General features: G+C 36.5%; 1 protein-coding gene across 1 annotated transcript in view; it reads left to right on the forward strand.

Moving 5' to 3' along the window:
* Positions 1-13,351, forward strand: part of LOC107757947 (transcription factor 12-like) — a 144,362-nt gene that overhangs the window by 66,867 nt on the left and 64,144 nt on the right. Inside the window, exons 6-7 of the mRNA XM_016575561.1 lie at positions 2,145-2,206; positions 12,615-12,747. Coding sequence (XP_016431047.1) covers positions 2,145-2,206; positions 12,615-12,747 — 195 coding nt within the window. The remainder of the gene's footprint in view (positions 1-2,144; positions 2,207-12,614; positions 12,748-13,351) is intronic.

Raw genomic sequence — 13,351 nt, forward strand, 5'->3', positions numbered from 1 at the left:
GTATATATATATATATATATATATATATATGCTAAATTATACATATTCTAAGCTATTTGTATTTGCTAAATTATATATATATATATAACAAATAAATATATAAAAGATATAAAATATGCTATTCATATATGCTATATTACATATATATATAATTTATCTTATCATTTATCCTCCTGAGATGAGTTTTTTTTTTAAATAATTTTTTGTAAATTTTCACACTGATAAAACCAGTTATCATTTATAGCGATATATGTGGGTGATTTTAAAGATGTCATTGGAACGGTTAAAGCTCATTAACGTGCATTTCATAATTTATGACTCTGACAGTATGTTGGTGTATGCGTGCAGTCAGGTGAATAGGTTCATCTCTTTGTTTGACTGTTAACGCAGGTCGGCCGTTCACTCTGGCATGCTAGACAGTTAAACGCATGTTTACCATTCAGATCCTCTGGGACTCCTCCTTAGTGGCTGAGGTTACGGCGCTGATCGCATTAAGGTCCCTCGACATGTTACAGCGCATGGCTGGGTTACGCAGCACGAGAGCATGCCTTATTTTTAATGCATTATTTTATTATGTTCTGTATATAGTGAGTTAAAATAATAATAAATAAATAATGAATTAAAATGAGTTAAAAAGTAAGGTTAATGAAATATAATTTATTTGGTATGTATAATTTATATAACAAAACTATGATGGATGGATGTATGGATGGATGGATGGATGGATGGATAGATACATAGATGATAGATAGTATACACGTTATATATTGTAATGTAACATATACATACTGTGTGTGTGTGTTTATATATATATATATATATCCTTTAAATTTATCTTATTTTTGTGTCTGTATATATGTGTATGTATGTATATATATATATATATATATATATATATATCGCTGATCGCATTAAGGTCCCTCGACATGTTACAGCGCATGGATGGGTTACGCTGCACGAGAACATGCCAAACCATGCGTGCAACTGCATCCGAGAGACCCAGACCGAGGGAGGATGTTTTTCATGAGTAGCGCTTCCAGCTCTGCCAGGAACTAAAACAACAACGCAGTCTTATAAATTATTCAGTGTGGACAGAGAGAGTGTGACAAAACACATGCTGTAAATGAATATTTCAATGCTGGACACGAGTGCATCTGTAGAGGAAAGACTGCCTGTGTGGGAGTCTGTGTACGCCACAAACTCAGAAACCAAAACCTAGCTGAGTAGCAAGCCCAGGATGTCAGGATGAGGGAAAAAAGCCTCCTAACCTTTAAAGTCGCTGAAAGACAGATGTTTTATTCTTTTGTGGTGACTAAGGGAGAGGGAGCGCAGTTGTTTACCCACAACTATACTCCCTCTTCCTTTGTTGGAGCACAACTCTCAAATGTTATATCACGTCGATTGAGATCAGTTTACACCACAGGGGAAGCAGCGTTTTCAGTTAAACCACTGTACCTGATTACGGCTGCGTCTCGGGAGGCTACGCCAGCGCAGAAACTCGCACGCTCGCTGACACGTGGCCTTGTGCACCTGAGCGCAGCAGAACCGAACCTGAAGCGAGGAAGGTGTAACGCAAACACTTTCGCCATCCGAATTTAAGTAACAAAAATGTTTACCTTTTCCCTGGAGTAAACAGAATTTAGCTTCACTGCTGTGTTTGTTCTAATGTTTGAAAGTCTGACAAGTATAATATATGATGTTTTTAGAGTTGTTTATCATTTTCCTTTAGGAGTCTCCTGTTTTTTCTCACAGAGAGGTTGAAACTGCTGAGTTTAGATATTGTGAAGTGCATGATTCATACGGCTGTGCAATTTTTATTTGCCCCTTGCAAGCTCATGGGCTGTTTCTGCAAGCGGAAAAGGATCGAGATGGATTAGTATCATCGACTGAGACCTGTCTGACCCTGTAGTTTACTGTCAGACATGCCCTGTCTGATGGACAGCTAGAAAAAATACACACAAAAGTAAATCACACCTTACTGATGTAATATGAAACATAAATCAGTTCCTTCTGACCAGAATGTGTGAGTTTTGGCAGTTATTGTTTGTCTTCCTTGAAATCTCCCTGTTTTTCACATGACTAATGTTTATACGGTTAATGTGTATGGTGCTGTGCTGATTGTTTGTCTCTTTGTTTATCCATAGGCAAGTCTGAGAGGCCTCCGTTCTCTGGTTATGGAAGAGTGCCAGGCGTCTCTGGATGCCAGGTAACAACCACAACCTCACTTTTATTATGTTTTACGCCGTTTTAGTTTTTGTGTGAATCTTGCAGGTTTCTCACTTAGCCCCTGATTCATCACAACTACCAAAGTGCTGAAAGTGAACGTACCAAATACTCCAACACACGGCTAAATGGCTAAATTCTGTCCCACCTTCAATTTTAAAAACGTTCAAATGTTATTGTGAATTGCAGGCCATGGAAGTCATGTAAATTAATAAAATCATAAACAGTCTTAGGAATTGCTGTAGTGAATAATCATTATTATTATTTATTTATTTTCAGCTAAGTACAGCTTTTGGGGTGATTCTTTGGAAAGATTTTTTAAATGTTTTTTTAAAAACTATATTACGCTCACTAAGACAAAAATATTGTAAAAACTGCAATGTTGTGAAATATTATTACATTCTAATATAACTGTTTTCTATTTTAATAGATTGTAAAATATAGTTTATTCCTGTGATGGCAAAGAGAAATTTTCAGCAGCCATTAATCCAGTCTTCAGTGTCACATGATCCTTCAGAAATAGTTCTAACGAGAACAGCTTTTATTAGAAACAGAAATCTTTTGTAATATTATAATTTTTTACTGTCACATCTGATGAGTTTAATGTGTCCTTGCAAAAATATTATATAAAAAAAAAACTTTTGAATGGTAGTGTATAAGCAGTGTTGGGGAAAGTTACTTTTAAAAGTAATGCATTACAATATTGCGTTACTCCATAAAAAAGTAACTAATTACGTTACTTAGTTACTTTTTACGGAAAGTAAATTGGAAAAGAAAAGTAACTTGCGTTACTTATTTGGAAAAGTAACTCAGATATTCTCTTGTAAATTAAAAAGTAATGCGTTACTTTACTAGTTACTTGGAAAAAGTAATCTGATTACGTAACTCGCGTTACTTGTAATGCGTTACCCCCAACACTGCTAATAAGTATACTAATACATTTTTATAATTGTAGAAATGTTGCATAAATGAACATTAATGTATTATTTGTGATACCTACTGCAATTCATTAACTAATTTTAACCAAAAACTATAAAGTGGTGCCTAAAATCATTTAATAATCACAACTGGGAAAAGTCATCAAAAAGTCTGGGAAATTCATTGGTCTAAAGTAGGGCTGCACGATAAATCGCATGCGATATTTAACGCGCATCTTGTCAGAAAAGCCGGTTCTGTAATCAGCGGTAAATCTCCATCACCTGCGGGCTTTCACATTGAGCAGCATTAACTACACAGAGCCGTTGTTCGCTGACGTGCTGCGCAAAAAATCGCGCGAATATGAATGTGGTTTTGCGCAGCTCATCAGCGAACAACGGCTCTGTGTAGTTAATGCTGCTCAATGTGAAAGCACACACGTGATGGAGATTTACCGCTGATTACAGAACCGGCTTTCTGACAAGATGCGCGTTAAATATCGCATGCGATTTATCGTGCAGCCCTAGTCTAAAGTTGTGGGAACCTTGTTTATAGTTTCTGGTTAGTTTTTCACGTCAGATAATGTTGAGAGTGTTTTGTGATGTTTGAATGCTTTTAATCTGAATGCCTTTTTAATAGCTTCTAATATGCAATTGAGAAGGGAGTGTTTATGTGTGTGTTGTGTGTGGGGAGCAGGCCTTCAGCACACAGAAACATGACTTTCAGCACTTCCATTAAAGCAGGGTCACAGAGCCCGGCCCTGCTCCCCTCCCTCAGCCACACAGATGTTCCAAACAAAGACAGGATTGTGTGAGCACACCACCCCGCTCTTGCTCCCTTGCTCTCCTGCCTGCTCATTCTCTCTGACACGGTTGACGTCAGTCAGTCAGAGAGTATACTTGGAGACCCCCCACGCTTTTTTCCCTCCACATTCTTTTTAATCGCCTGTTGCTTGCACTTTTGCTCTGTTTACATTTTGTTCACCCCCTCTCCAACTTTGTGGTAATGACTACTGGGAAACCAAGAAATAAACTCTTTTCCATCCTAGTGCAGTCTTCATGAATATTGCGCTGCATATTAGTGCTATACCTTATAGTTATTAGCAGAAGGATTTAGTTAGCATGCAGGGTCTTAGCTTTAAGATTAAATTTAATGCCACGGCTAAGAGATGATATTAGAGGAAGGCTAACTCTCCAGCTTAAGTGTGAGGTCAGCACAGCCCTCGACCCAGACGACCCTTTAATAACCTCGCCCTCCGAGCCCAGCGCCCATCTCAGGAGAGGAGAAACACACAAACACACCTTTAAAAGCGCCGTGCGGTTTGCGAGCAGTGAATGGCGCTAGTCAGTACGAATGAAAACACTGCTGCCTCTCCGGTGCGTTCGCTCATTCATAAAAGAGCTTTCTGAAAGGGAATGCCAGTTCAGACATTTTGTGTGGGAACTGGGGAATTTATGCTGGCCTGCAGCTGCACAGATCAGAGCCTGGCAGAGACTCAGTTTGTCTAGTCACTGGAGAAAAACAGGAAGAGCAAAAAAGCCGTTCGGTTCCTGAGCGAATGTGGGAAGAATGCGGGCTGCAGGGTGGCTGCATTAATATTCTGAACCCCGCGTGTTAATACGGCCACCGCGTCTGCCGCGCGCATATAAACAGATGACTGTCAGGTGCAGAGATTATCGGAGAAGCAGTGTTTTTAATACGCGAATCGGGCGCCTAATAACCCAGTCTGCTTCGAAAATTGAGCAATGCACATTGTGGAACCTAATAAAAGGCCCTATTTGTTCAGCGAGTGCCAAGAATGGAAATATCTGCACTAGTAATCTATCAAGTGTTTGGCAGTGATGGGAAGCGGTTACAGGATTTTCACAAAGCCAAACAGCCCGTCTTTTTATGAGGTTTGTCATCATTTGCAGGCTAAACCTCTCCCTCAGCAAGGTATTATTGCATCATTTGAACCTGATGTGGAACTGTACATCTTTTATTGAGTTAAATATTCAAACTGTCTCAGCCAGCTGTGGCCCCTGCTTGCCAAGCATCTCATTGGCTGCTTTCTTTTACTAGCAAGTAATTCAGCAACAAAAACAGTGAATTTCACATAGGCTTGGGAAGTGAGAACCGCTTCTTATTTAGAACCATTAATGATTTTTGGACATGCATTCTTTGCCTGATGTGGACCGAACAACATACAACAATACTCAGTGTTTCCTGCATGAAACATACATCACAAACAGTGTAGTCACATTCCTGAACGGTTATGAACCAGGTTTTTTTTCTTTTAGTGAATCAAAACAGTACAATGCTGCCAATATAGTACATTTTCTAAACTAATGACTTCTACAAATCAGTTCTTCGTAGTAAATCAGAAATAAACAGCACAAACAATTTTGCTTGATTCCCAAAGAAATTACCCTTACGAACCATTTTTTTAGTGAATCAAAACTACAGTGTGACCTATGTAGTTAATTCCCTAAGGAATGACCCTTATAAGGCAAATTTTTAGTGTGAATCAAAACCATTTATTGCTACCAATATAGTCAGATACCTGAACGAATGACAGTTAAAGAAATAGTTAATCCAAAAATTAAAACATACTCACCTTCATGTCATTCCAAACCTGTATAACCTTCTTTCTTCTGCATAGCAAAAAATGAGAAATGTTTCAGTGTTTTGTTTTTGTCTGTACAATTCAAATCAGTGGTCACCTAAACTGTTTCGTTACCATTATTCTTCAAAATATCTTCTTTTGTGTTCCGCAGTAAAGTAAACAATCATAGATTTTTCATTTTTGGGTGAATGATCCCTTTAAGAAGCCGTTGAATCGGAATCAGAATCTCACAGTTGCAGTGTATTTTGATTCCAAAACAAATGACTCTTATGAACCAGTTTTTTTAATCAGCACCATACAATATGACCAATGCAGTTTGATTCCTGAATGAATGACTCTAATAAACTGTTTTTAGTGAATGAAAACCATTCAATGTTACCAGTACAGTCAGATACCCGAACAAATGATTCTTATGAGCCGATTCTTTTTAGTGAAACAAAACCGAAATGCTTAACCAGTGTAGCCAGACTGAATACATTTACATTTACATTTAGTCATTTTGCAGACGCTTTTATCCAAAGCGACTTACAATTGGGGAATACGCTTTTCCTAGGTCTGGACGATATGGGCAAAATTTATATCACGATATATTTCTTAATTTCGGTCGATATGATATAATTCCGATATCGATATGAACACTATTTATCTGAAATAGAAATCTTTTGTAACATTATAAATGCCTTTATTATCACTTTTGATCAATTTTAAGCATCCTTGCTAAATAAAAGTATTAATTTCTATAATTTCTTTCCCAAAAAAATGTTTATTCAACGAAGTCAAACGGCACAAATAAATCAATGTATGGGAAACTGGTAATGTATATCGAAATATCGGAAATGTGTTTAAAAATCATATCACCGTTATTGAAAAAAATTATATCGCGATACATATTGATATTGAATTATTGTCCAGCCCTAGCTTTTCCCCACCTTGTACATATGTATGCATCTCTCTGCAGGTAAGAGGGGCTTTATTTGACCATTTGAATTTATTTTTTACATTATACCTCCTAAAATTATACAGTTTATTCAATTGTTGCTTGCTGTTGCTTCGCAATATCTTTGACAACATCTCACTAAAGGCTACCCTTCCGTTGCAATATTTAACCTTGCAGCATGAAATGCTGTGATCCAAACATGAGAAATGTGAAAATACAGAAGCGATAAGAGGCAAGCGGTAGAGAGCTGCATTCAGCAGCGCGGTGGCTGTAGGTGAGCTTTGCTCCCGTCCCCTGTGTGGAGGATTATTCTGATTGTTGCGGCAGGATTCGGTTGACAGATGACTACTATTATCTCCACCAATCTGCCTGACATTTCACTCAGGAAGATGTGAGCGGGCTCAGAATCCCCTGTGATTCTGTCAAGTGTTCTTATAATGAACACTACTTCTCAATATCCACAAGATTGACCGGACTGTCATGTAAGCTGAGGACTTGTTTTAAAGGCTAAACCACGGAGGGCAGTCATTTTCCTCTCACCTGCTAACACACAGCCATGTTCACACATAAACATTCATACCCTGGAGAGAAATGAACAGGGCTTTTGTCAGTATATCGCTGTTGCGATCGCTCATACTCAGTATTAGGGATTTGAACACAGTCCAAACTATAAGTATTAAACATCGCTGTGTAGCTCATCCCAAAATGTTTGTGCAGCAGATATGAATGATACCTTAAATCAGTAGTTCTCAACCTTTTTTACTCCAAGGCCGCCCTCTTCTCTGAATCAATACTGCAAGGCCCCCCAAACTTTTCTATTCACAAAAACCTTTGTATTCTAGTGTTGTTACTTTTCAATTCAATGTAATTATTTTTAAACAAAACAAATGCAAGATCGATTTAAACATTCAGTGTTCTTTTTGCAAAGATACTTTGCAAAAAAATGTCACTGCTGATATTCTTTACAACTTAAAAGTGCTCAAAAGTATGTAAAGCTCAATTATACTATAACTTTAACAAATAAGCACAAGTCAACCTGCCATACAAATCAAGACCACAGGGAGATGCCAAAGAACTGCATACTATATGGATCCATTCAGAATCGCTAAACACCAAAATACAAATGAAAAATGAAAACATTCTGAATGTGTGGAAACTCAGCGACCTTCATCAGTGAACACTTCCTCTGTCAGAACAAGCAATCGTGTCTGTGTTTGGAGCGTCTGATTCCCATATGTACATAAACACCACTGATCCCATGTAATTATTTTTAAACAAAACAAATGCAAGATCGATTTAAACATTCAGTGTTCTTTTTGCAAAGATACTTTGTAAAAAAAATGTCACTGCTGATATTCTTTACAACTTAAAAGTGCTCAAAAGTATGTAAAGCTCAATTATACTATAACTTTAACAAATAAGCACAAGTCAACCTGCCATACAAATCAAGACCACAGGGAGATGCCAAAGAACTGCATACTATATGGATCCATTCAGAATCGCTAAACACCAAAATACAAATGAAAAATGAAAACATTCTGAATGTGTGGAAACTCAGCGACCTTCATCAGTGAACACTTCCTCTGTCAGAACAAGCAATCGTGTCTGTGTTTGGAGCGTCTGATTCCCATATGTACATAAACACCACTGATCCTCACAAACTTCTCCAAAACAGGCTTCTTCGGCAAATTTTTCATTATAAATTTTCGTTATTATTTTGACAACTATGTGAATATACTGAACTGTTTTCAGTATAAATATGATGTTATAGTGATCAGTGCGCCGAGAGAACACATACACGGTTTGTTTGTGCATCAGTAATAACTGATACACGTGTGCATAATGTACGACTCCTGTATGTCACTGTAATCATCTTTTTCTTGATTACAGTGGTTATCCATCAAAACTTTACTAGCGCAACACTGGCTTACTTTGTCCAGCCGAGAGCTGTAGTTTGCGTATCATCTGTTCATACAGCGGTCAGATGTTTTGAGCCCCCGTTCAGTCTTAATTTCACACAGCGCAATGAGAAGCGGCTCGAGCTGCTCCGAAACACAGAATACATACAAGAGAAGTGGTGCTGTTATTTTGTACATTTGTTTTATTTATTTAACATATTAATCATAAATCATAATCATAGTTAATTATAATCATTAATTGTTGAGAACCACTTCCTTAAATAATGTGGCTTGTTGGTGAGAGGTGTACTATTACTTTTCTAAGAAATCAGACTTAAGATTTTCACCCAAAAGATGAAAAAATATTTCATATATACCCACATCCTATCTAGAAACCTGAAAATGACTAGAGGCTGGGCTCTTTTTAATTTTTAAGGAACTGTTAAGCAACAGCCTGCTGTTGTGCAAGGTTTTCTTCAGAAAATGTAAATTTCTCATTCATTCTATATTCAATTTAACAAAGATCACACTAATCCCCTTTAGTTTCATGGAATCACCAGTTCTCTGAATGTAATCTTTAAATAGGATTCGACTAATTTCACATGACTATAATAAACCACAGCAAATCTCCCTAAAATCACTCTCTCCCAATTGTTAAATTAGTATTCTATCGGTCTTTCATCTGACCCCAGTACTTTCCCGTCTTGTTTTTGCATCGCGGCTAGAAGTAAGAAGTTAATATTGCTGTGAGGATTTCATTTCATTGAACAAAGGCAACACTAGTCAGTCTGTTTTGCCATGTCAATGTCAATGATGCCACCTCCCTGACAGCCTGTCATTTTGGAGAGCTTGTTTCCCCCTCATTCCTCCTGCAGTAAAGGAGAAGCCAACCTGATTTTCACCCGATCTGATGGCCCTTGTTTTAATCGGCTAAATTCAAGGAGGAGTAGCTATTTTTAAGTGCTCTCTTCTGTAAGTCTCAATTGGAGCTTTGGTTATGACTTCTATCTGACTTTGATACTGAATTTATTTTCCTGTATACTAGGGATAAGCGATATGATCAAAAATAATATCACAATATATATTTTTTCATCATACAATATCAATATTTATCATGATATTCATTTATATTCATTTAATGGGGAAGGAAGTGTTTTCCGCATGTTTGTTGGACCTTGATTATGAATGTAACATAACTTGTTTGTTCAGAATTAAACTCCACAGAGTAAGCTATCTTTTATTTTAGGGCTCCATTAAATCCATTTTATTTTTCCCTAAATTTTGTGCTTTCCGTTTTATTTGATTTTTTTCTGGATTTTGTGTTTTGTAATTTAATACAAATCTTAAAAATGGTGTCTAATGAAATGAATTAATAAAACTTTAACAATTTAATTAATCTTCTAAAATGTAATCAAACGAAAATATAACAATTCATTTACAACAAAACATTGCTTTTTTTGTCGAATAAGATGCTGCACAATAGAACTGTATAAATAAAAACATGGATGAAAAAATCTTGGTTGTATGATATAACTTAAAAATAATAACATTATTATTACTTTGAGAAGTATATTTGGTTTGTTGTGAAGATCGTTGAGTTTCAGTGTGTATTTAATGTTAGTTTTTCATAAATGAAATGGTGTAAAGCTTGTGAAGAAACTCAGAGTAGCTCTAGAGATAAAATTCATGTGGTCTGACCTCATATATTGCGACAGCAGACACTGAAAACACTGAACATCATGTCTGTTTAGTATTTATAATTTATTTTATTATAATTTATTGTTTGAAAGATTATCATTTATAAATAACCTCTAAAATAACATTTAATATATATTGCAATAAATGATAAATAATAATTATAAACTATAAAATCAGTATAAGATGCAATATAAGATACACTCAAACATGTAATATTTTAAAGATTTAGATTTATGAGATAAATATGATTCAAACTAAAATCACATGAAAGATGAGTAAAATTTAGAGCCATGTTTATACTTACAGTGGGTACGGAAAGTATTCAGACCCCCTTAAATTTTTCACTCTTTGTTATATTGCAGCCATTTGCTAAAATCATTTAAGTTAATTTTTTTTCCTCATTAATGTACACACAGCACCCCATATTGACAGAAAAACACAGAATTGTTGACATTTTTGCAAATTTATTAAAAAAGAAAAACTGAAAAATGCTCAGTATTTAGTAGAAGCACCCATTTGATCTAATACAGCCATGAGTCTTTGGGAAAGATGCAACAAGTTTTTCACACATGGATTTGGGGATCCTCTGCCATTCCCTCTTGGAAAAAAAATTAACTTAAATGATTTTAGCAAATGGCTGCAATATAACAAAGAGTGAAAAATTTAAGGGGGTCTGAATACTTTCCGTACCCACTGTATGTGTAATTATGGTACCTTTATTAATCTTTAGTGTGATTTTAGTTTGTGTTGTGTTAAGTGGTCCAGTACAGTAGTTAACAGCCGCTCTCTAATGTATGCTGTGTCTCTCAGTCTGAGTCCTGTTACCTGATTCTTTCTATTCTCGGTCACTCTTTTATCCCCCTCCCCACACTACTCTTTAACTCCACAGACGATTAGGCTAATTGGGCTTCTTCTCTAATTGGCCTCTTAACCCAGTTTGCTGGGATGAGCAACGGAGTGGATGTTGGTCAAGGGTGCGATAGCCTCTGGGAAAACCATTTACAAACCTGAAGCCTAGGCTAATCTCCCGGTCATCAGATGCAGGTTTTGGGGCCACTGTCTCTCTTCTCTCCCTCACGTAATTGGCTCTCCGTCGACAGTCTAGTGGCCCTGTCGACTTCATGGGCTCTATACAGGGTGTTTCGTCAAGTTAAGCCGGCACAGTTTTTACAAGCGACCTGACAGCTCCTGAGATCAGACAGATGGTTTAATGAGGTTTGAGCTGGCCACCTTTAAGTGAGGATGTGTCCCTGGTTGTGTGTGGATATGCCCTGGGGCCGTGATCAGGCCTGATCAATAGCAGTTCACCGTGAGCAGAAGGGAATCACTAGGTCAGACTGATTGGATCGATTTCTCCTTGGACTTCACTGAGCTGCTGGCACTCTCACATCAATAACTGCACAATTGTGTTCAGTAAAGAGAGGAAAGAGCAGAAAAACTCTCAGGGTTCTGATTGTGTCAAAGCACAAAACCTTCATTCAGGGGTCACACAATATCTGAAATGGTCATACATTCACCTTCATGTTTCATATTTTAATCTTGGTGATGCTCATTTTATTTGTAACTCTTTTTGTTTTTACACTGTGACAGTCCAAAAGTCCTGTTATATTAAAGGCTTGTATTAAGCGTTTTTCTTATTCAGTATTAACTTTTTTTAATTGCAAATATTACCAGTGTATCACTTTGGTTGAAAGTTTGAATTGGAAAAAATGACATGAATTTCTTCTTTATGTCTTTTCTTTTTTTTCCAATTTTTCAAAATTCTAAAACTTTGTTTCATGTCAGAACTTTGGACCTGACACCGTGTCATATTATATTTTATATTACAGTTAGGGATGCTGATATTAGATTAAAACAATAAATAAATAAAAATCAGTAGTGGCTTATATATTTTTTATGTAATTGAGTGCATTTGTGTTTCACTTTTTTAACATTTAAATTACATTTGCCACTTAACAGTCATATAAAGATCATTTTAAAAACTAATAATTTTAAACACATAGTAATCTTTGTTTGTAATATTTTGCAATAATATTTTTATATTGTACTTTGTACAATAGTATTTAAATGATTGACTTTAGTTTTTGTTTTTACCTTATTTGATAAGTACATAGAATATTAAAGTATAGAATCTTAATAATAAGCTATTTATGGGTTGTCGGCCATATCGTGAAACTAATCATCAGCTTTTCTGTTATTTGTTTTACTGTATTTAAATTTCTGTACTGTTTCAATTTCAAAATATGTTTTGCACACACGCATTCACTTTTTTGTGCATTTGCATTAGTGTTTATACTGTTGGCTCTTGGCCCTGAACTCTCTTCATTTGTCTCTACAGCCTAGTCTGAGGTCGGACATGGGACTGGCAAGCACAGGGCCCGTCACCACCTCTGGGAAGTCGCCCACTCCGTTCTACTCTTATACTGGCTCCAATCCACGAAGACGCTCCCTACAGGACTCTGCTTCACTGGGTTAGTGCCCTTTCTGATGCACTCAATGAGAAATCATGACTATAACCTCTTGATTTTGTATAATAATAAACACTAATGGACGCTACTGGAAATATACATTTTCAGCATTAGTTTTTTTTATTTTTATTTTTTTACACTGAATTTAAAGGGATAATTCACCAAAAAAAGAAAATTTGATGTTTATCTGCTTATCCCCAGGGTATCCAAGATGTAGGTGACTTTGTTTCTTCAGTAGAACACAAACGTAGATTTTTAAGTCAAACCGTTGCAGTCTGTCAGTCATATAAAGTAAGTGAATGGGAATCACGGCTTTGAGAGTCAAAAAACATACACAAACAAAACCAAATTAAACCCTGCGGCTCGTGACGATACATTGATGTGTAAAGACACGAAACGATCGGTCTGTGCAAGAAACTGAACAGTATTTATAGCGTTTTTTACCTCTGATTTTCACCGCAATGTCCAAACTGTCCAGAGTGCATCCTGAGACTTATAAGTGCATTACGGCCACCTATCTCTCAAGTGGACTATTGACACTCCTAATTGAGATTGTAGATACAGTGTCAATGGTCCATTTGAGAGATAGGTGGCAGTAATGCACTTA

The sequence above is a fragment of the Sinocyclocheilus rhinocerous genome, unplaced genomic scaffold, assembly GCF_001515625.1.
Source record: "Sinocyclocheilus rhinocerous isolate Xijiao unplaced genomic scaffold, SAMN03320098_v1.1 scaffold252, whole genome shotgun sequence".
NCBI classification, from domain to species: domain Eukaryota; kingdom Metazoa; phylum Chordata; class Actinopteri; order Cypriniformes; family Cyprinidae; genus Sinocyclocheilus; species Sinocyclocheilus rhinocerous.